We start from the raw sequence: 23827 nt of genomic DNA on the forward strand, positions 1-23827 counted from the left end.
GACTTTAAAGATCATCTAGTTCCAACCCCCCTGCTGTGGGCTGCCCAGGGCCACATCCACTCTGGCCTTGAATGCTTGCAGGGATGGAGCATCCACAACTTCTCTGGGCAACCTGTTCCAATGTCTCACCATCTTCTGAGTAAAAATTTCATCCTTCTATCTAATCTAAATCTCTCCTCTTTTAGTTTAAAACCATTTCCCCTTGTCCTATCACTATATGCTCATGTAAACACTCTGTTTGGTAAGCTCCCACTGTTGTAGGGCAAGTATCAGGATTGTCCCTTGACAGCAGGACCAAACTTACTAAACCCAAGTCATGATAGGTTCACCTATTTCTGGGAGCATGACATAGCAGTGATATGTGAAATAGATTTCTCTCAGTTACTATTCACTGTGGCAGAACCATTCAAGGTTAGTTGTCCTCTAAGGAATCTTTTTTTAGAGAAGAATTAAAGTAATCCATGACTCAAATTGCTTATTGAACTACTTGGTAACAAAAATTCTTCCTGGGGGATTCTGCAGCTTTGTCTAGATTTTGGGAAACCAAAGAGGTTTTGGCTTTTCAGATACATTTTGAAATTCGTTGTTTCTTTTTAAATTCTTTTTCCTTCATCTACTTTTTAATTGGGTTAAAAAAAAAAAAAAAAAAAAAAAGAAGACCAGCTGTGATTAACAAATGAGAAATGCAACAGTCAAGAGCTGATAATTGTATCAAGAAAACACTTGGAAGTAAAATACTTTTAGATTAAAAGTTAGTGTCCAGTGGATCAGATTTCTGCTTCCTTTCTTCTGCTTTATGGCTTGAATTCCTTCCAGAGATAAGGCAAGTAGCCCCCAAAATGGGGAATTTCCCACTAGTGACAAAACAGCAGGCAAAATGTTCAGAGGGCCCATCAAGTTCACATCAACATCACAGTCATGGATCTGATTGCAATTAAGTAGCTGCAAAATTAAAAAATCTGGATTACTAAATCAAGCTAATTTAAATACTGCAAGCAGTGGAGATTCAGCAGCATGGTCTGTATCACAAACTGATCGAGACTGGCTGGCGAGTGAGCAAATTGAGTGTGTCAGCTGTGATCATGTCTGCAGAGGAGAGCAGCAGTATTCTGTAAGTGGCAGAGGTTTATGTTTCCAAGGTAGCAATTCACACGGTCACTTTGTATTCATGTGTATATGTAGGGTTTGGCATGGACAGGCATGACAAAAAGTGATGATGGGTGGGAGAGAAGGAAGATTTGATTCTGTACTGGAAGGAGAGAGGTTAGAGTGTCTATTTGGCCTTTTCAAGGTTGGTGATTTCTGTGTACCTGTGTCAAAGCAATATGTTTATGGCAGAAAAAGTTATCCTGTCAGAGACAGTGCACTGGAAATTCTCTGATACTGTCACTGATCCAGCTGAAGTAAACAAGACTTCATGAATAAGACTGGAGTTTGTGATAACTGTAAAAATCATGTTTGTGATGGAGGAAAAATGGTATAGAAACCCCAGGCTGGGACCACATTTTATCACTACTCCTTGCAAAGCAAAACTGACACAACTGTAATCAGAGATATTATTCATGGAGCCATGAATGATTTATGTGTGTTCAATGTGCAGTTATGACCTATTTTCAACATATACCCATAACCCTTAGTGACAACTAGCACTTTAATAGTGAGGAGATTCTGTCTGTAGATTGAATATTGGCGTTGGTAGGCCAGGAGGCAAATGTAATACTAGCAACTAAAGAAGACAGGAGGCAAGACCGGGATGACCTGATGAGTATCAGAGCTCACAAATGAGTCTAACATTCTATCTGAATCACCCCATGGCTGGTGTCAGCTTGCCTGGGCACCAAATAGTGAGAAGATTCTGCTGTGTCCCCTTCGTTGATGTGCATGCTGCATGGAGCAATATGCACATTGTTCCCAGTTACTGTGGACAAACAGGATTTGCTATGCTAATCAAAATGGAGCTCTTCATTACAATGTCATTTGGGAGCACTGGTGCAATAGAATGAGCAACTTTGCTTCCCAAGGAGCAGCATTACAGAAACAAGGCACTAGACCAGAGGTTCATTTATACTGACCGGGATTCACTTCCCAGCTCTGGGAGTTGTTCACCACAAGGCTAAGTCCTTTTGTCTCAGAGTGTATTTCAGTGTCTGTGAAAAGCCAGGAATAATGCTACCAGCCTCTCTGGAGAGAAATGATTTGAGGCCCTCCATTAAAGGTACTATACAGGCCTAAGCTGCCATTGTCAAGCCAGTCCCAACAATACTTCATGGAATGTGTGCCTTTTGTGTTTGTTCTGAGGCCGTGGGGAACAATGCCTTTTCAGGACAATAGATGTCTGCAATTCATGGTGAATTTTCTTCTCTCATTAAAATCCATTCATTTCCAGTACAGCCTCTTCATTCTCAAACATACATCTTGGATATTTGTCAACTTCTATTCATCCTATTTAGTCTGCGCATCTAATCTATTGGAGACTGAACATTTCCTCTGATGGCAGTCTTCAGAGTGCTATTCTGCCAACTCGGATGCATTGAGGAGAGCCTCTTGGCAAGCTGGCTCATTCTTGGGAGCACACATATTTGAGTAGTGAGCCCTCAGGCATTTCTGCTGTGCAAGAAATCACAGTGCTCAGCACTTGGTAAAACTCAGAAGTGAACCACACAGTGGCACAAACTTCCTTCTTGTGTATGTTACTATACTCCTGCCCGTTCTGACAGGTATTTCAGGTAGAGAAGAGAGAGAACGTGGTGGTAGCTTTACCCAGTAGGAAGAGCAGAGAGACTGAGTTCATTTGGATCAAACTACCCAGCAGCAGTGAGATCATTGCAGTTTTGGCTGAATATCAATTCAGCAGTGCTTCAACCACTGACATAAATAAGGGCTCTGTCCTAAGCTCCTTATGTTAGCCGTTTTGCTCTGCCGTCATTTACAGAGAAAAAACACCGCTTGGAATTGGCACTTAAGCAGGAAGCTTTTGCTGTCCGAGCTCCAGCGATCCTTGATGGCCTGGTGACATCTGGTGGGAATTGGAAGAATCACAAACCTTATGCGCTCTGCCGTGTGAGTTCTGCAAGACAAGAATTCTCACCGGACTAGAGCTATGAAAAAAATAGCGAAATATAAACTAAAGGAGATTTGGGTTTACATTTTTGCAATGAAAACAAAAAATCAATGCCAGGCATTTTCAAGAGGTTTAAATGAAAAATTCATTTTCTAGCAGAAAAATTTAGGCAATAACAAAAAAGGGCTTTTCAAAATAAATATACAGTTCCCCTCAGTTTCTGGTAATTTCTAAATCAATTTTTAAAAGATTTCCACAAGAAACAAGTAAACCAAAGCCATGATGAATTTCTATTAATTTTATATGCAGAATCTGAAGAGTACAAAATAAAAAACAAAATGCTGTAATGATGCTGTAATGGAACACTGTATAGTTTAAATATCCAAATGCTTGAAATTCCTGAAGGAAGTGATTGTAAGAATAGTGAAATTAATGTCAAATTCAGACTAATTCTGTTTTAATTATCTTACTGGGTCTGTATGCAGGTGTATGTGTGTCAGTCTTCCCATATTAACAAACAAAGATAAAATTTTCTTCCAGTAACTTTTAGGTGTTGGAATGGTATATGCCCTAAAAGACCAATAGTCAAAGGATTTCCTACATTTGCCAAGTGTTTTGTGAGATTTTTGATGAAGGGAAAAGAGTCTGAAATGTTATCAGTCAATATCTTCTCTTCCCCACCCCTTTTTAGGACATTATAATGGTAAATAATGGATGTAGAAGGAGGAAATGGCTAAGATGGCAGTCAGAGTTTCTGGAAGTGGCCATGAAGGCTATGCTACAGTTCCAGCCACTACTGAGAATCCAGCATTTGAATACACAGGAGTTCCTGAAATTCAAGACTTCTGGAAGAATCCTGAGCTGAGACCTTAAAGTCACTGGTAAGTCTGATGCATCACAGACCAGTGCTTGAATCTATTTGCCATTCTATACTTGGGTAAATGGGAGTTAGTCTTCAGGACAACGCAGCTTTTCAGAGTGAAATCTGTCGAGTCTGAAGCAGATCTCCACTTAGCTATGCGGGGGAAAGCCTCACTCCAAGGCTTCAGGTTGCCTGCTTTCAGCTCAGATCTCTGCCTCCCCTCCCATTCAAGCTCATCTCTGCAGTGACACTGTGACATGTAGTATCACTGCTGGTAACCTTATTAGCAGAGCCAATTGTCTGAAGACATTCGTATGGGAGGCTGCTCGCCATTCACTGTATGAGCTATGGCCCTATTGTTTGTGACAGCACTAGGTGACCTAATTCACTCCAATGGGCCCATCATGTGCATCCTCACAGGGTGGTTTTCCCATCTGATAGGTCATTGTCAGCATTCTTCCCCCTAGTACTCTGATAGTTCTAGCCTCACATTTACACAAACACACAACTACACATAGACAGGGCCCTTCCTGGGAGCTGGTCTAGTTAATGGGTATTTACACAAGCACAGTAAGCACACAGCATGAGCTTAATGCTACTTGGACTGCCTTTAAGCTTTTAATGTAACAAAATGTAGTGTTTACAGTTTAGCATTGGCTAAGTCTATTGTTTAACTTCTCCAACCAACAGTAAAGTAGGAAACAGGAATTTTACTGATACTAAGGTGTACATGGCACAGTTATGACACAGTGATTTGCCTAAGGACCCTATTTTTAATGATTTTGAGACAACTTGGACAGAAGCTGCATAGAACACCAGCCTTGTCAAAAGTTTTTCCTTCCTGTCCAAGGCTGTAATGATGTCTTCAGCTGGGCTAACAGGCCTTTGATCAGTGCAGTCTCAATTACATGGAGATTGCACAGCTGGGCTTTGGATCCCTCAAGGACTTTACAACTAATTAGAATTCACACTGTTATCAGAAATATCAATGGGATAATGGTGGCAGGTGTGTTAATGTGTTACTCTGTTAACTAAACAACTAAGACAAGAAACCTGTTGACAAAAGGGAAAGGTGGAAAGTTTTGTTCAATTGATTGTTTTAATGTATTTGTTTCCTGATGGTGCTTCAGGCTTATTCTGTGTTCTTCTCAATACTTAAAGGAGATAATTGAGTTCTACCAGATACTTTGATAGAGTTCAAACCAGTATTATGAAAGTAAGCATGAGGCGTCTTTGAGTAATTTAACCTGGCCTTTTGAGCTACTGACAAAGTCTGGCATGAGAACATAACCCAGCAGCCACCCACGCTCAGCTAGGGATCTAAGTGAATGTTGATGAGATGAGGAGTAGATGGTGAAGTCTCCCTGAGATTGAAAATCTCAGCAGGAGTTGGCATGGGCTGCTCTGGAAAGAGTTGTTGTTGCCCACTGCAGTGTTGCTCTGAAGGAGCAAAGTTATTTGTATTGAGCTGAGAGGTGTGGTCATCTCACTGCTGCTGGCAACCCAGGCTTTGTCTGATTTTTTTTGACTACAGGAAGAATTTTAGTTCTTTTGATCTAAAACTGCTGTCAAGTGAAAGGCGTGATGCTCAGTCTCTGCTAAATGGTTCAAGTTAGGAGATACTAATGGAATTTCTAGCTGTGAAACAACTATGTTGTCCCTACTTGTTGAAATTATACATTAGCAAAGTCCTACTCTTTCCAGGAGACATGGACGCATAATGGAAATTACTCGGTCAAATCAAATACCAGTTTCCTGTAATGAAGCACCACAAATTTTCTAGTAACTGAGACAGATGTATGCTACATATACTGTAACTCACATACAGTAATGGAGGGGGAATATACAGTTACTGAAGAAAGCAAATATGAAGAATATTTTTTGCTGTGTATAAGCTTTTCCCTGAGTACTTCCTTGACACTGCAAGCATTATGCATGGCTTGTGTGTCCTCTAAGATGGCAAAACAGTAGGCAAGGGAAACAAAGCATGGTATTATTAAGGAACTTGACTTACAGTTAATTATAAATACAGTGAAAAGAGAAACTCAGGAGTTCTGAAAGAGTTTGTGTAGTGTTATTCCAAGTTAAATAAAAAAGCTTTTTATTTCTCTTTTATCTCCTGAAAGTTCAAATTCCTCAAGAGTCATTCAATTATTTTAGCTTAGAATTCCAACAAAAGTCGGAAAGCACTGGTTGTTTTTCTGTTGAGTACACAATGACAAGTTCTGCCCAGTTTCAGTGGAGAAAATAAGTGGGATGGGAACAGGACTGCTCACTGACAGACAAATGTTCCATTCTTGCTTCTAAGCTCTGTCTGTCTCCTTTACTGCTGTGACAGTGTTATCAATAGATGGCTCCTTTGATGACTTGGTGCTAAATTTGCAGTAAAATCAGGAGCCAACTGAGTGAAATTTGGGATTTCCTTGCAAATAATCAACCATTTTGGATTTGCTATTTAACCTGACATTTCCAAGAGATCTAAGTTTCTGTCTGCTATTGTTATGCTTTCATGTGTAATGCTGTTGTGGCATGCTGTAGTTCAAGTTCCTGCTTTATCAGCACTTTTGTATGGACAGTAACAGTAGTTTCCATGCACTCATGGTGAGGATTTGCTTTGCGACTGCTAATGTTGCTATAGCTACTTTTCCCCAGTTTTCATTATTTCCAGTAGTGTCCTTGTCATGCATCCAAGGATGCTGGCATTAAACAAGCTCACAGCATGTCTTTTCTGCCCTGGAAACTATTGCTAGGTGCACTGAATTGACCAAGAGGTACTGCAGCTGGTGTTTTGCCTGGGCTAAATCTACTTCAGCCATAAAGGGAGTTATGAGAGGAGTAGTTAAGAACTCTTTTACAGCATTCTGAAGGGAAAGGAAAGCCTACAATCACAAGGGCCCCTTTCCAACTGAGCTGAACAGGAATGAGGAGAAGGAATTGTCATCCCTAAGAGCAGGTGCAAGGAGGGGAGGGAACATAGGCAACTTACATTAATTGCTAGGTTTTGTAATGAGCTGGGTGCTGTACAGCTACTGTATAGCCCCCATTGTGTCACTGCCTGGTCGGGGGTGTGCTGCTCTCGGGGGTGGCTTTTGAGTTTTGTTTTAGAATGGTTTAATGAGCGAGCTAAATAGCTGTAAAACTCAGAGCAGGATCTCTAAAAGTCCCCTGTCCCTCTGGCATACATGTGTGAAGAAAGGGGAGTGAATTCTGAGCAGCCATATACTTCCTCAACAACATTAAACAACATGTTTAATAAAATAATTTTTACATATTGATAAACATGTTTAATAAATGAAACAGGGATTATCATACAATAATTCTATTCCATCTCAACTAGATTCAGCTGCTCTGAATATTTAGTAAAATCGGTTCTTGTAAAACTGCAATAGTACCTCCCACTACTCATAATTTTCAGTGAAAGAAGTACCTCATTCCAAAAGCACCCCTTCTTTTAAGTCAAGAGTAGGTTTATTCATAACTTAGGCTCTGGTCTAGATCACCAATCCTATCAGAGTTCTAGACATGAGACACCTTCCCTTCCTTGAGACTATTTCATTGTCACTATTTTAGGATCTACAGGACCTGCAGCACTATATATATACTATCTAGTATAGCTGTCAGGGGCGTGCAGCACTTGCCTGGTCGGGCAGGAGGGAAAGCAGACTTGCCCAGCCCCTTTTGAGGAAACCTATATGTGACTCAGAGTGAGCTGGTGGGGTAGCTCTGCTTAGGCTACATGGGACTGATGGCAATTAACGTAGTCGCACTAGTGATTTGCCCATAGGTGGCAGTATTTCCTAGCTCTTGTTTTGCAATACTGGTGGCATTTGAGTTCTTTGTATTTTTGCCATCACAGAAGATTTTGTTGTTCATTAAAGCCATAAAGTCCAATCCTAAAGATAGTTAAAGAAAAGCTGTTTTTATGACGTGTTTAAACTCCATTCATATAAATTTCTGTGTAAAATTATGTCACATCAGTGGGCTAGAGAAGTACAATTCTATTTTGTGATCTTAAGGAATGAATTATCTCTTGTTACATATGAATGTGTATCATTGAGTCTCAGTCCCCCTGAGAATTTTGCCTGAGTAAAGAATGAAGAAATGGGAGTCATTTGTGCTTAGTATGGGGAAAATGGTTTAGAAGTTGGTGGCTGCAGCCACTGTGATTTAGGGTAATCCTGGACCAGTCAATTGCAGCTTTTTACTGAAGGTACCCTTGCTCTCTCTGTTGCAAGGGTACCTGAAGTGAATTTCTGCCTCTTCTTCAGTCTTAACTGTTCATGGTACAGCATGGCAACTTTAATTGTTTTTACAAACCAGAGTTCATATAGTTATTGCTACCCTTGCTACACCTTACTGTTTTGGTTGCTCCTAGATTCCAAATGTTAACATGTATGCAGCAATTTATAGCTACAGTTACAGAAAGGCATTTATATATGCAGCAGTGTTATAGATTTAGATGACAGCAAACCTACAAAACTGAATCATAGCCAGCATAACATTCGCCTGAAGGTATATGAAGCTGGGTTGTAAATCACAGCTGAACATCAAAAAACCTTCCGGGGAATTATTAGGCATAAAGCAACTCTCTTGTTTCTTATTTAGAAGAAATATGGATTACTGAATTAAAAGGAGATGGAAGTATGATACACTTTATTTCTTCTTGACAAATGCAGCTGATCATTAAAGTCATCATTTCATTGCTTTGCACTGTTAATCAGCATTTTTAAATGCAGAAAAAATGCTGAGGCTGTTCACTAGATTGTTTACCGAGGCTGACTACAAATTTGTACTTCGGTTTGCGTACACTGAATATTCTGTTCTTTCCCATACTTGTAAGCACATATATCTGAGAGCTACAAGCTGCAACTGTAGGTGCATTGCGAGTTCAGCTGGCAATACATGAACACCTCTGTAGCACCATGAGTGATACTCAAACACTGCTGCCGTTAGAAACCTATTAAAAAACTTAAATATTCATCCTCCTTCAGAAATACACTTTTCATATGCCTGTTTATCTGCAGTAACTTCATTTCAAAGCCGTTCTTTACACCTAACCTTAACTGGAGTGTAGTTGTCAAAGGCATCTTAAGGAAAAAAGACAAAGTTTTCTAAACTTTCCCTGTTAACGTCTGTGAGGATACACTGCAAGGATGAGTAAGGATAAACAAGGGCGTTAAGGCTCAAAGGCAAACAGGCTGCCCCATAGCAGGAGCTGTGAATGCCCCATCCCTCGAGGCATTCAAGACCAGGCTGGATGGGGCCCTGGGTAAGTAAGTGTGTTATGTTGGGAAACATAACCATAGTGTGTGTTTAAGAGCACTGAATCGTTATATTCTTATATTATCAGAACATAGCATACGGCCAAATGTCTCAGATGTCAAGTTTTCATTTAACCCAATGGGTAGCTAAACATCACACAGTCATTCACTCATTCCCCCCTCCCATTGGGAAGAGGGGGGGTTGGGAGGAGGGGAAGAAAAAGAAAAAGAAAAAAAAAAAAAAGGAAGTAGAACCCAGCAATTAAGATAGAACTAAGACAAAAAAGGAAGATAAATAAAAAGATAATAGTAATGATAGTCATATATATGAAAACAAAACAGGTGATGTACAAGCAATTGCTCACCACTCACCTACCAATGTCCAGCTAGTCTCCACCAGTGGCTGTCTTCCCAGCCAAGTCCCCACCATTTTGCATGTTTTTTGCATGGAGTCAGATGGTTTGGGATATCCCTTTGGTCAATTTATGTTAACTGTTCTGGTTCTGTCCTCTCCCAACTCCTTGTGCCACCTCAGCCCCCCACAGTGGCAGGATAGAACAAGAAGCTGAGAAGCTGAAATGCACTTTGCTCTGTATAGTGCTACTCAGCAACAACTCAAACATTAGTGTTTTATCTACATTTTTTTTCCTCCTGAAGACAAAACATAGCATCACACCAGACACTATGAAGGAAAAATCAACTCTGACTCAGCTGGAAACAGGACAGGTCAGTAGTGTCTGCTCTAGGGGAACCTACAAAAGGGGCCATCAAGAGATAATCTGCCTTTACAGGAAGTTTACATATACACCCTCATTAACAAAATGCTATTATTCCCACGGGTTCCTTCTGGTCAGTGGTTAATATTAAAGTAGCTTTTTCATTTAGGGAAAAAAAAAATAATGAAATGAAATGCAACTCAGTGTTTTCAGAAATCTTTTAATATCCCTGTAAAACAGGAAATGCTTCTGACAAACATCTGCACAGATGATACACAAACGAGGAGGAACAAATAGTGCCACAGAGATTGTCTTCAAAACCCAGAATCTTTGTTCTAAACCACAGAAAAAAATACCCTTGCAAAAAGTATAGAAATATTTTTACTGAGAAGTTTTTAAAGTTGCTGTGGTACAGAAGTGAATTGTGCATTTATGTGCAGTGTTATCTTGCATAGAATTACATGTACAGTAATTAAAATCAAAGTTAAAGGCCAAATAACAAATGGAGGTAATGATGTTATGCGTGAAAATTTGGCTGATGTTACTTGACAAAATTGTGCAAATAGTCCTTTATATGCAACATAAGGAAAGCAAGTTCATAATGTATGGAGCCTAGAAGGCTCAAATTCAATTAATTTAAGACAAAACATAGAATTCTGTTTATAACTATACCAATATAGGTCCATGTATATTCCACTGATTTAAAGCTGGATCTGTGTCAGTATGTTTGAAATTAACATCTGGTTCATGTCATAAATCCTATTTATATCTTCTACTGACTTCCAGCAGACTATCTGAGGGCAGAAAGCAAAAAATAGCCCTGGGCCTTAATTATAATTGTGTAACAGTGACTTTTTCTAAAAGTCATGCTTTTAATTTGTATTTAATTCCTCATTCTTCCTGAGTCATAAACCCCTCTTTCATAATGAAAATAAACAGCTATTTTCTCATCTTATTTCTACTGCGATTTTATATTCAGACACCTCTTAATGTTTTCTGAAATCAAGGGAGTTTTAAAAATATGTACAGCTCAGTTAAATAAATGCTGTTATCATTTCCTATGTTTTGAAGTTACTTTCCCAATACGTACTTAGTAACACCACTTTGATATATGCCACTATCTATATCTATATCTATATACATACTAAATAACTGAAACAGAATTATTACTGAAGAAATAGCTACAATCTTACAAACCTGAACAGTATGTTTTTGCTCAAATCCAAACTCACTCTAACAAACACACTTTTTACAATAGAAGTGAACTGTACAGAGAATTATTTACTATTTTTTAAAGATCTGGTTCAGCTCTTACTGAAACCAATGGGACTTCCCAAAGATGGGTTCAGATTCTAGTTAAGAATGACACGATAATTCAGCGTAGTGAAAGATCAATAGAAAGCATCAGTGAAAGATGAAATGTGTATGTGTGCCACTTTACACACACAGTCTGATTTAATTTTGCATACTTTTTATTGTGGATGCTGAATGGAAGATTCTGACTCTATATCTACAGCTGCTCATAATGCTAGAAAATAAGAATATGCCATCCAATAATTAGAATTCTCTTCTTGCTCTTAAAGTAAATAGCTAAGGTTTAAAGGCATCCTATGTTTCTGCTTCTCTCTTGCTTTAAGATGTCTAGTGACAGTGGTATGAATTCCTGTGCTGGAATAATGACTAGAAATGGTTCTACACTGTTAAAGCAACAAAAGGCAAACAAATTGAATCCTTCCACACAAAAGCATATCCACTATACAAATACTGATTTGCAGCCCAGAAGCCAAGAATGCCGTATATAGGAGAAAACAAATCTTCCACCAACACCAGCAGAGTCTTAAATATTTTTAATTGCCCTGTGGACAGCTAATTCTGAAGGCTGCTACCTCCTTGTAACAGTCCAAAACCATTTTCCTAGCAGATAATAAGTTATCACACAGAACACACAAGTTGTCCATTACAATTTAACATCAGTGCTGCAGTTCTGGCTTGTTTCTTCTCCAAACTATGAGCTGAGATTTGAATGACTTACCCAGGGCATGTTAAGAAAGGTTTTAAAACATTTTAGGGATCAGAGTAATCTATTAGAGCATGTAATGTATCACTTGACACTTCTTTAAAGCAATAGCTGAATGGTCCCTGGAGTCCCAGGAAGATCATTACAGAGAAGAGTCACATTGCAGTCAATAGGAATCCATTGCTTGAAGGTTCTGAAGGACTTGCAGCACAAATTCATAACAGAATAAATACTGATCCTGCACACAAAGACACCAGTGTGAAACATGCAAATACATTTGACCAAAAAAAATCTAGATAAATAAGTATAAACTGGCTGGTAGTGATGTTTGTAACACCAGCAACTTTGTAACACATTAATAGATCTCATTTATAAATATATATTTATGAGTATCCTCGATCTTATTATTCCTTCACTAATAAAAGTTCAGGAACTCTTTTTATTAAGCGTGAGCTTAAGTCTTACTGAAATCAATGGAGCTTATCTACTTGCTTCATTTTAATCATCTGCTCTATCTAAGGTATGGCGCATGTGCTTAAACTCTTGCCTATAAGAACTTACCCTAATCTAGTCTTGTTCTTCATCCTACCTCCTGTTTGCTCTAAGTTGAGTTACAGTCATTTTGTCTCCCTGGGAGTATGTTTAGCTCAGCAGTAGAAAGGGCAATGATAGCTCAACAATTACAAGGATTCAACTATAGGCTGTGCTTTTGCAGGGTAGAGTCTCACCTGTTTTGTTGGTGATTCCCCTTATTATTTCTTCCAAAAGGAGAAGAGGAGCCCTTCATATGTGCTATATTGATGATTTGTGAAATTCAAGTGCTTCACAGCTACACTAGAGGTCTCGTTTATGTTGGTTTTTTTTTCTTTCATTCTTAATTTCATTTATTAAGACCTTCCATATTTAGATAAATACATGCTTGCCTGGAAAACTACCATTTTCCTTAGAAGAGGGGTAAGGTTATGCTTTAAACTCCAAACTGATCCAAGCATAAGGATATGTACCACAGAATGAAGCTTTTTGAAGTGATAATCCAGTTTGAATACTGAGAACTTACCTTACTTTTGATCATGCCAAACCTCTGTTCTCTCAAATCTCTCACTATGTGCTTGATGTTGAACTGTTAGAAGAGAACAGTTTTTATTATGGTAATGTTGAAACTATTACAAAAAGAAAATTATGATGTGTAATGTGGTGTTCAATTATTTTACAGTTAACTTAATTTTGGTATTTATTTCTGCTTTTTTTTTTTTTTTTCCCTGAGGATTAATTTCTACCAGGGATTTACTGTGCTCTAAGGTACCTGTACATTTTGTTGACATCCTTATCAGTAATATTTACATTTATTGTAACATTTAACAATTATTATTTTCATACTTACACAGAGATCTTTTTCTATATAGCTCAGTAGAATTTCAACACAAAGCAAAACTCCACTTCTTCCTATCCCACAACTGCAGTGAGCAACAACAGGTCCTCTCCTGTGAGCTTTCCTCATATAACAAATAAATTTTACAAGCTGTTCAGACAGTTTGGCACTACTGTGGTCTGGCCAAGTGGTAAACTGCAAATGACTTACAATTCGTCTCTCATCTGTCTGGAAAAAAAAAGAAAACAAAAATGTGTATTGCTTAAAATATTAGTAATGTAGCTATATAAAACTCAGTAAAACAAAAACAAAAACAAATACATTTAAATATAAATATATGTATGTATAAATCATATAATAATATCTTCTTTTTCCTTTTTGTTTCTTATGTCAATACTAAATGAAAAAAAGTATATTACTGTTCCATGCTGGTAAAAACATCTATTGTACAGATCCAAGTCCAACCAATAATTATAATTGTTTATGCAACTGACAATCTTAAAAGCAAAATAATCTAGGAACTTTAAGGACGGAAGCCTTCCAGAGTCCCAATTATCATGGCAATGAATTTCTATTGTCTGTAAACTGAATGTAAAAACCTATCTAGATTTTTGCCATTAGAATAATTGGAGTTAATGTCTAATTTTTGGTGAAGTAAAGTAGTGCTTTACTGCAGTAATTTGATACTGGTACAAAATAAATGTAGCAAAAATTAAAAATTCATTAAAGCCAGGTAAGATCCCAATCACTTATAATGGCCAACCTTCCCATTACCTTTTGGACAGACCCTTATCGGACACTTTGCTATTTTTCAGACAGAAATGTGAGGTAAGATTTTTCATCATATAAGTAGTTTTACTGACAGGAACAGATAGCAAGATAGTCTGGCACAATTAATTTTTATTTAATTATTCCATCAATCAACTTGTCCTGCAGAAATTTTGGCAAAGTTTTATTTAATATAGAAGCAAGACTGATGGACTTGTCCCAGTTTCAGTGTTCTTACAATTAGGTTCTAAATTTATTATATCTTCAAAAATTTGCTGTTAGACTTGTAGCATCATGTCTTCTCATGAAAGAAAGAAATCATTATTCTTTCTCATTTTTAAGATGAAAACAAACTTCTTTCCATCCTTCCTTCTATCCACTGTAACAGAACATCAGTGGCAGTCCCTGTGGTGTCATTTGATAAGAACAGTAAGCAATTCTGCAAAAAACACAGAAACTCTGTGAATATTAAATACTAATTATTGGACATTCTTGTCCAAATTTATTTGTATCCATATCCATATATATGTATATACATACATCCAATGTATAATATTGTATCCACTCCTTGTGCAATTAGCAATGAGGCAGTATTTCATTTATCTTAATTTCCTGTTTGTCGGACACTCCTAAGTACATGGTGAACAAATGTTAGAGAAGAAACAAATAATGCCAGTGTTTATTCATATAAGATATCTAATCCATTTCTTCATATATCAAAATATTAATTATAGTCTGCTTACCTGTTTGTTGATCATTTCTATTATTCTAATTACGAAGTATTCCAGAATCTGGTAACTGTCCAGCCTGAGATGAAAATTAGCCAGATCTATGGATTCATGTGGAGATTCAGGCCAGTATCTATGACTTTTCACTTTTCCTAGCTCCACTTCTTCTGTCATCATGGCAATCAGATCTGATTCACTCTCCCAAACCATCTGCCAGAAATCAGCCATAGTAGAAGGCAGAGGCCCTTGAGTTATAATATAGAAGTGTTCCTCTTCTCCAACTTTCATTCTAATATAACTTGCGTTAATGTAGCCGCTGTTTTCTCCCAAGGGAACTCGTGTCTTATCATCTGAACAGAAACAGAAAGTTGCTATTGCAGCTGTAGAACTGAAATGGAGTTCTGCCATCTCTAGCATCTAGGAGATTGGGAACCTCACCCTCTAGCAACAAAGTATGCCTTTATTTTTTAGTTCACATTTGGCTAGCTGCACTAACATTAATCACTGCTAATCCAAATTCTGACTCAGATAAGAGCTGAACAGCTGAAATACCTGGTTGGCTATTATCTTTTCAAAGATTTTTAAAATAAACTTGTATCTTTTCAATAACTACATACCTGTGATTTCCACTGTACTTTTCAGAATTACACTATGTCAAAAGCTGTAGATTACAGGTAGATAGATACACTGCTTGTGTAGTACAAGTTACACCCCACAGAAACGTACTAGATCAGTATGTAACAGAATGAATGCAGCACCATGATAGTTGCCTCACTACCAGGCTAAGTCCTGACTTGCGGAGGATGATACTTAGAAATTACTTACTGCACAAGGCACACAACCTTATGTGATCTTTACACTCTAGGAAGAATCTCAACAAAGTTCAAAAAAGTATCAGTAGAGCTTTCTATGACAAAACAAAACAAAACAAAAAACAAACAAACAAACAAAAATGTGGTGGGCTTTACCTCCTAATCCCAGTGTTGTAGCTGTATTTCCTTATTGGTGTGAATACTTACATGGAAGAACATCTTGACATCTGTTTTTATCCCGGTTTTCTGGTGCTTTGCCAGTTCTGCAGTCATCTATTGGCTTCACATGTTCCAAAGCCTACATCAAGGAGAAATAGTTATACTACATTCATATCTTCAGTGAAGAACTTCCACTGATTTGTGACCCAAGACTGGTAGACAGACTTCTTAAAGAAGAGAATCAGCACATCTTTCCTTAAACCTCTAGGCACAGTTCAAATTGCTTTGTAGTATCTTTCATAATTTTATGTATTTTTTTCATAATTTATCTCATCAGATTTAATTATATGTTTTCATTATCTATTAATATTATTTTTATTTTTATTTTACTTCCACGAAGTCTGTGACCTGAATAGCACTCTGTGGCAATGATTTCCATGGATCACTGAAGTATTGTGGAATACATTTCCCTTTCATTGTCCAAGTGTTTGGATTTCTTGCTTTAATCTAGCGCCTAGGATGGTTCTTAGACACCCATTCAGTAGAGCCATGGGGGCAATAGGAAGAAGTTAATCTACATGAAACTTATTTGTATTCTACCTCTGTGTAGTATTTGTTTTTAATTCCACATGGGTGAGATCTTTGGACAGGAAATAGTGTAAGCAAGCCTGGCCTGTGTGGAAAGAGGGAAATATTGCAACATGACTCAAAAAGCAGAGCTGAAGCCCTATCCCAGCTGGAAGAATACTCTGAGAAAATCGAGTCAGTAAAGATACAACTGGATCTTCCATAAAGTATGTTGAAGGCTTCTAAAAGACACTTTCTTAGTTCTGTTAAAGATCTTAAAAATGAAATACACCTTACCATAAACTCTTTCAAGACCTCTTGATTTTCAATCCGTGACTTCAGGCCTTGAATTAAATGTCTGATGCCAGTCCTTGGACGTACTGTGGTTGGTGAGGATTTAAAGTTAATTAAATGAGTCAGTTCATCTTCAGAAGCAAAGGTTCTGCCTACACATAGCAAAAAGAAAAATAGAGGTTTTTAATGAGTATTGAATGTAGTGTAACGTTTTCGATTTAAAAACTAGGGCACTGCAGAATTTGAGTACACTTCAGTGTTTATACTGTGGAAGTGAACTGTAAATAAGTAATTTTGGCTTACTTCACAGTAGGAGGAGGACTCAGTCAGTATCATGGATACAACCAGCACCGTATTTCATGGAGTTTGGAAGCATATCCAATTATTTTAAATTCTTGCTTTCCACAATTTCTAAATACAGTCTGTTATGAATAAATCATTCTGTAGAATTATAGACTTTAACAGCAGTTTATATTGGTATAGGAGACTTAGGCCACATCTTCACAGGAAATCATGTTTCCAGGAGTTTACTGCTTCACCCCACTGATGCAATTCATTTTACAAACAGAATTCTAAGTTGCCCATCCTTTTGAAACTGGATCTCCAAAGCAGAGGTGCTCAAAGTGGTGGCAAATAAATGGTGGCCAGTAGTTTAGGCCCGTAATGTTTAGTTAACTAAGCTCAGACTCTTGTTCCTTCTCTCTAGCAGTTCTCCAGAAGAGCTGAAGAACTCTTAATGTTGGCCATCTTCATATGGATATGGCAAAGATTTGATGCCTTTCTATGTATCAGAGGGAGAAATTGTGACCTGAATCATCTGGCCTTCAAGACACTAAGGGGAAATTTTTAGCTTGTGTTTATGGGAGTAGTGTTGATTTCACTGTAGTTATGTGGAGTAGCTGGCCTATTACAATAAAGAAACAAGCATTTATGGTTACTTCTAGGTAGAATGGAAGTCTTGTGGGACACATCATCATCTTCATTGTTCCAGCTGTCTGATTCAGACTGCTGACTTTCTCTTCTGCAGAATCCTACGTAATTCTCTGATCTGTAAAACAGCATTAGTTGAATAGTTTTATGGAAGTGACTGAAGTCATTTTCATCTGGACCATGCAAAAATTTTGTTTTTAACCTATTTTCAGTTACTTATAATTTTCTTGAGTGACTATTTTCAAGAATTACAGTGATTTCTGAAGAACATTATTACAAGGATTAATTACATTACTATGTCTGGAGAAACAGGGACAGATGATTTGTATAAAAAGGTGCCAGAAAAATTCATTGAAAGTAAAGTTTGTTACAGAAAGTTTTTCATGTATGGCACATTTCTTGAATTGTTAGGCAGTCATAGATAGGTGAGCTTACTTCAAGGAATCTAAAAATATTCTAAAATAGAGAATTTTAGAGTGCTTAAAGACATTATAGCTAGTAGAACCTTAGGCTTGTCTGTATGAGCTGCAGTTACACCTAAGAAACTTTTATTGTGTTTGTTCTGATAGCTGTGCGGAAGCTGTTTAGCCACTGTTACAGCAGATGGAGCTGCATTTCAATATAACAGTTTTCAAATAATTTGGGACATGAATACATGGAAGCTCTGGAAAGATAAGAATTAATTATTGATGCTGCTTATTTTAATAATTTTATCATATTTGAGGGACTTACTCATTTGAAATGTTACTGATGATACCCTGATAATCTTGTCCAACCATCTGACTTTGTAAAGGGGAACAGTGTGTACATTCTGGACCCTGTAGTTATAAGAAATAGCTGTGAAAAATCAGTACAAAGAAACATCAATAGGTAAAAAAAAGAAAAGAAGAAAAAAAGAAAAAAAAAAAGCCCATCAAGAATATGTTTACTGTACTCAACATTTTTTTTTCATACCGGATAAATATGTTTTTTGCTGAAGAAGGAAATTGAAAATAGTTTCCAGTTGCAACCGAAAAGTATATGTAACTTTGACTTAGTGTTGCAGTATCTACTCAAATTATTGGGCTACATCAGTTGTATTTGTGAGCTTCATAACAATATAGCATTCAGAAGTCTCTACAATGTAGCCCAAGTAGCTGAACTTTGAAAACATGAGATTTCTGACCTCACAAAGAAAGCTCAGTCAAAAGAGCTGTGAGTCACACTCAGCTCTTCACCTCCCAGCTCTTGGCAGCAGAAAGTAGCACTGTTTCAGATGGAAGTTCTGGTACTAATTTCCTTTTTGTTTTTAATCCCTGACAGAACGAGGCCAGCTGTTAGAATAGAGTGCATCTGCTGTACTGAGGAAGCTCTCAGCTAACAGAGATGGCAGATCCTTGATCAGCCCCTAGATGGAGTAGAAGCAATAGCACTGGTGGCCGTTTTTCAGGCCTAGAGGATGATAACTAGGTCCTGCATTAAGACAGTGATACAGGACACCTTCCTTCAGTATGTGGAAGTGGCTCCTGCTGAGTTGTAGCACTTGATAGTTAATTTTATACATTTTAATTCAGAGTGTCATTCCTTAACCTTCCGTTCCTGTTTAATATTCCATTCAGAAACCACTCTGGCATATAATGTAGTATAATCTACCAAATGCCTCACAGAATCTTAATAGTAGCTGCCACTTTAATTTATTTTTATATTTTTACATTTATGCTTGTATTTCCCCATAAGAGTAGGGGAATTCGTGGCCTCATATTTAAAATCAAATTAATTTATTCAGTTTTTTCAACAATGCTGATTATAAGCTATGCTGATTAGAGAATGCTATATGGATTTTTGCCTTATTTTTGCCAAGGAAAACAGGTTTTTGTTGCTTTTGTTTGTTTGTTTGGCTAGTTGGTTGTTTTATTTTGTAGTTCGTTATTTTCAAAACCTAGAACTTCGGAGTAGGTGGAGGCTGTGCTCTATAAAGTATAGTTTCTATAATAAATAATAAATATATAATAATTTAATCAAATATTATAAAATTCCAGAATAGACTTGCTTCTGCAACCTTCCTTTACCACCTCTCTTTAGCATATATAATATTCTTTTATCATATACCTTTAGGTCAGTGGAATCCCCTGATTTATTCCAATATTTTCATTTAAACCGTGACATGGTGACTGCAGCACACTTGGTTCATGTTAATCTTTTTCATTAACAACATGTGGTTCTTGCCAGCATTGCACCAAACCCATTTTGTCAACAAACGAGTACATTGCCTGATAACTTCTACAATCCCAATGCAGACTTCACCTTGCTGCACATCCAGTTGGATTCTTCCTTCAAAGTGAAAGCAGGTTGAGCTCCTAAACTTCTGTCAACACTGTGGTCATCTAAATACCAGAAAAAGAAATGTAAATGCCTAAATTGTGAAAATATAGATCCATTTCTTCAGTACCACCCACACCAGAGGACTTTGGTTTTGGAAGAGGCTCTTGAGATATGTTGCCCCAAGCTAGCACAAAATATCTTTTTACTAGTTGCTCTTGTAGCGGTAAAAACAGCATAAATGTCACATACAACCACTGAAGAAGTCAGAATAACTCAGGTGACCAGAAGATACTATGAATGACCATAACTTTCCCAGTATTTTCTGGCAGTCCCTGTCTGTCTGTCCCAGCAACCTCAGCTGCTCAGAATGTACTACACCTTCTCTCCAGATATAGTTCTACTACTAATTTGCATGTAACTGGCTAAAATCAGCACACACCAGAAACCATCATAAATATAAACTGAGTTTAAACATTTCTGAGGGTCTTGAGTGTCATTCCCTGTGTTTATATATCTTGGATTGTTTATCCAGAGCTGCAAGAACTTGATTGTGTCTATGGCTATGAATAAGGAGTAACAGTAAAGTTATCAGTAACATTATTCAATTGTTTTGCCAATAGAATAATTGAGTCCAGACATCACATAATCCCAATTTTAGTATATACTTAATGGATTTAGCTGCTTACCATGCTCTGTGTTTGTGTTTGGAGGGGAAGGTGTACTGTTTCTCTGGTTGCTTGAGTAAGCCCAACGTGAAGCTACACTTCGGCAGACAGTGAGCTGAACAGTGCCTTGAGCCTTACGCAGCAAATCTATAACTGTTTGGCGTGGTAGACCAGACACTAAAGTCTCATTTACCTGAAAAATACCATGATAAGTAAGTCCACATTTATTTCACAAAAAGCTTTTAAACACATATCACAGTACTGAGCACATTTTATGCATCTTCCCTGCAACTCATGAATCCTCTCTCTCTCCTGCATTAGTAACTTCCTTGATCTTCCTCTTTGCATCTTTATGTCATGAGAGCGTACCACCAAAATGATGAAGAGCAAACCTTACCTTAAGTAAGATGTCACCAACTTGAAGCCTCCCATCTAGATCTGCTATGCTGTCTGGGCTGATGGCTTTTATTAGGATAGCCCTGCCATTTCTGCCACCGACCAGTGCAAATCCTAGGCTTCCATTTTCTGCTTTTTCCAATTCTATCTTAATAATGAAGTCCTACAATACAAAATGACACAGCCAAAGGTAGAGTTATTCAGGGCTCTTTTTAATGTGCATTTTTAATATGAAAGAATTCTATTGTGCTTTACAGTCCTCTGTGGCCGATGTAATTGTGGGATATATCCTTGTCTTGGATGGGTACATAGAGCCTCCACTGATTTATAGCACCTACATGTATGTATCAGAATGAAAGTAGTGCATCCTTATTTCCACAAGCTCTTTTAGTAATAGCTAGAGAGTAAAATGATCTCATAAAAGTAAGGAAACATGTACTTATGTAACCCTTTTATAATACATCAAACAGATCACCTTAATTGACAAGACAGTCACTTTTATTTCAAGTGTGATGCAAACTCATTATGAACTCCATTCTTTTATTGTTCTGTAATGCAAATCTTAACCTTGCAGCCCCAGTGCACCTCTCTGTTTGGCTTTAGCACTTTATTCACTTCTATAATGAGCAGCCTTTTTGGGGTCAAGCATTATGTCAGAAAGAGCAGCAACCTAGAAATGTTTACGATTTACAGCATGACTGGTTCCAGTGGTGTATGTATCGTCCTCAGAAATTATTTTAGTGAGCTGAACAGACAAACTATCATGGATTAAATGGTGTGGAAGAAGCAGTAATAGAGATGACTTAATCAAAAGCCAGAAAATTGTTCCAATTTTTCTGCCAGGTTGGAGGTCTAATTTTAACAAGAGACAGCCATTTCTTGTAAATCACAGCCAAGAGAAAATGAATAAATCTATTTTCAAGAAATATCAGCCCCAAAGCAGGCAATTCCAAGTACTATTACTTTCCACATATTTGCGCAAACAAAAGCCATGTTTGCACTGGTAAGACTTTTGAAGCATTGTATGCTGAGCATGGAAATTGATTTTTTTCCCCCAGAGAACCTATTTATGTATGTTAAGAATTTATTATTTCAAAAATACCATTACTCTTACTAGCTATTGTAAATCCAAACCACTCTGATTTATGTCAACACTGAAAATACTCCCAAGGTTTGGAGTAATTTTACCCTCTTTTCAGGATCAGAATTTCATACTGAAATACAATTTCAGTTTTCAATGAATGCTTTGATTAGTTGTGGGAAATACTTCCTCATTACATTCACACTTATTATTCCTAGAACTAGAATGCTAGTGGCATCCTGTCTCTCTTTCTTGCACAACTTTCTTTCTAAGCTAGTGATTAATCTTGGAAGCTTTTAAGAGAACTATGAAGACCTAATGGAGAGTCTACATCCTGTGGATCTTGGTTTTATTACCAAGCTATTAAAGTAGTGTTAATATATAAAAAAGCAGCAAGAGAAGGGCCTGACCCCAGGAGGTGCTGAGCACACACAGGACAGTCCGTGCTGAGGCAGTTCAACACTTCACGGTATGCTCTCCAGATCAATCTGTTCACATTTTAAGAGAAACTGGGGATGAAGTAAATACATTAAATGCCACTATTGAAAAAAAAAATAATCTCAGTCAATATAGCTCTATTTACTTGATGGAAATCCTCATGCTTGATAAAATTGTCCCTTACCTTTCGTTCTGGAGAACTGGGAGTGCTTTGCTGAGCTTCACAATTTGTTTCCTTCAAATATTTCTCTGCAAATAAGCAGAACAATTTTCACTGCTGAAAAATGGTTCTGTGGTATAACACTCAATATGGTAATAGATAGAGACATAATAAAACATCTCATATTTGATGTATAAAATTTCCTCTGGGCTTATGTGCTTTGCTTCTTTTATAGTGCTCCTAAGCTGAGCATTCGGCATATGATCCACACGAACCTTTTGCCTCCCAGAGAGCAGTTTCCAGAACAAGCTTTAGGAGTTGCATATTACAGGGTCAGAGACACCAGCTGGAAAACAGATGATGTACGTGCATTCTCTGAGACTCTGAGGGATGCAGAATTGTTTACTAAGAATTAATCTTTCTCCGGTACTTCCAGTACCACCTACTGGTTTCATTTAAAGAAAGGACTCAACATTTTATAAACTACCAGAAAAATCAAGTTCCTTACCATGTTGACTTAGTAGATGTTTCTCTTGGGAACTCAGGTTTTCTTCCGAGAGACAAGTATCATCTTTCTCTGTCTCAGCAGGCGGCCCTGAAAGTATACATGGAGGTTTGTTCTGACAGGCCTCCCACTCAGCTTCATATACACAAGGGAATTTAAACTCTGTTCTTAGATCATGAAACAAAGCATCAGTATCCAATACTGATGCTGTTTGAGGCAGTATGAGGCAGTTATTACTGCATGATTAAGTCTACTGAGTTGCATAGTGATATAAATAATTGTTTCCTGAACTGCAGAGGTATTACATCTCATTTGTTGCTATTTTTAAAATGACAGCAAGAACTGGAGATCAGAGTGAGTCATTCCAGACATGTGGCAGTGCTCAGGCAGGGGATGAAGGAGGTTCAGTCACTGTCAGCAGAGCTGTCTATGCAAGAAGGCAATGATCTGGCTTTGATTTCCACCCTACCCTTACCTCTACTTTTGAATTTTGCTTTATCATGTATTGGCAATCTCATTTGTCTTCCAGAAAGTTCTCTTAAGGTATGAATTATAGAATGTAATGTGTTCTGCTGTTTGTTTATTTGTTTAAATTCTGTGTTCCATTTGCTATTTCAGTATGCATTTTTATAAGTAAGAGAATGTGTTTTAAATGCAGGCTTCTATCAAAGATGGTAGCAAACAAAATATCAAACAACAATTTACTGTATATTTTCACAGTGCTTTACAAAAGTTAT

At 37.5% G+C, this 23827-nt stretch overlaps 2 protein-coding genes across 6 annotated transcripts in view; one reads left to right on the top strand and one right to left on the bottom strand.

The window, feature by feature from the left end:
• Positions 1 to 10104: 10104 nt before the first annotated feature.
• Positions 10105 to 23827, bottom strand: part of FRMPD2 (FERM and PDZ domain containing 2) — a 60484-nt gene continuing 46761 nt past the window's right edge. For 4 of the 5 annotated variants that reach the window (XM_085555067.1, XM_085555062.1, XM_085555063.1 and 1 more), the window contains 13 exons: positions 23094 to 23180; positions 22610 to 22674; positions 20908 to 21069; positions 20532 to 20703; positions 19828 to 19907; positions 18277 to 18362; positions 17553 to 17662; positions 16618 to 16766; positions 15802 to 15892; positions 14798 to 15132; positions 13299 to 13514; positions 12975 to 13037; positions 10105 to 12155 (listed from right to left, as the gene is read on the bottom strand). In XM_085555067.1, coding sequence (XP_085411193.1) covers positions 12084 to 12155; positions 12975 to 13037; positions 13299 to 13514; positions 14798 to 15132; positions 15802 to 15892; positions 16618 to 16766; positions 17553 to 17662; positions 18277 to 18362; positions 19828 to 19907; positions 20532 to 20703; positions 20908 to 21069; positions 22610 to 22674; positions 23094 to 23180 — 1688 coding nt within the window. In that variant the 3' untranslated portion in view covers positions 10105 to 12083. Of the gene's footprint in view, positions 12156 to 12974; positions 13038 to 13298; positions 13515 to 14797; positions 15133 to 15801; positions 15893 to 16617; positions 16767 to 17552; positions 17663 to 18276; positions 18363 to 19827; positions 19908 to 20531; positions 20704 to 20907; positions 21070 to 22609; positions 22675 to 23093; positions 23181 to 23827 lie in introns of those variants that run through there. The other variant, XM_085555065.1, reaches the window with a different exon arrangement.
• The window catches only part of MAPK8 (mitogen-activated protein kinase 8), a 97212-nt gene continuing 96559 nt past the window's right edge, over positions 23175 to 23827 (top strand). The window contains exon 1 of the mRNA XM_085555079.1: positions 23175 to 23633. The gene's annotated coding sequence lies outside the window, so the exon portion shown is untranslated. The remainder of the gene's footprint in view (positions 23634 to 23827) is intronic.

Source organism: Coturnix japonica, chromosome 8 (assembly GCF_054131305.1).
Source record: "Coturnix japonica strain WE chromosome 8, WE-NBRP24, whole genome shotgun sequence".
NCBI classification, from domain to species: Eukaryota; Metazoa; Chordata; class Aves; order Galliformes; family Phasianidae; genus Coturnix; species Coturnix japonica.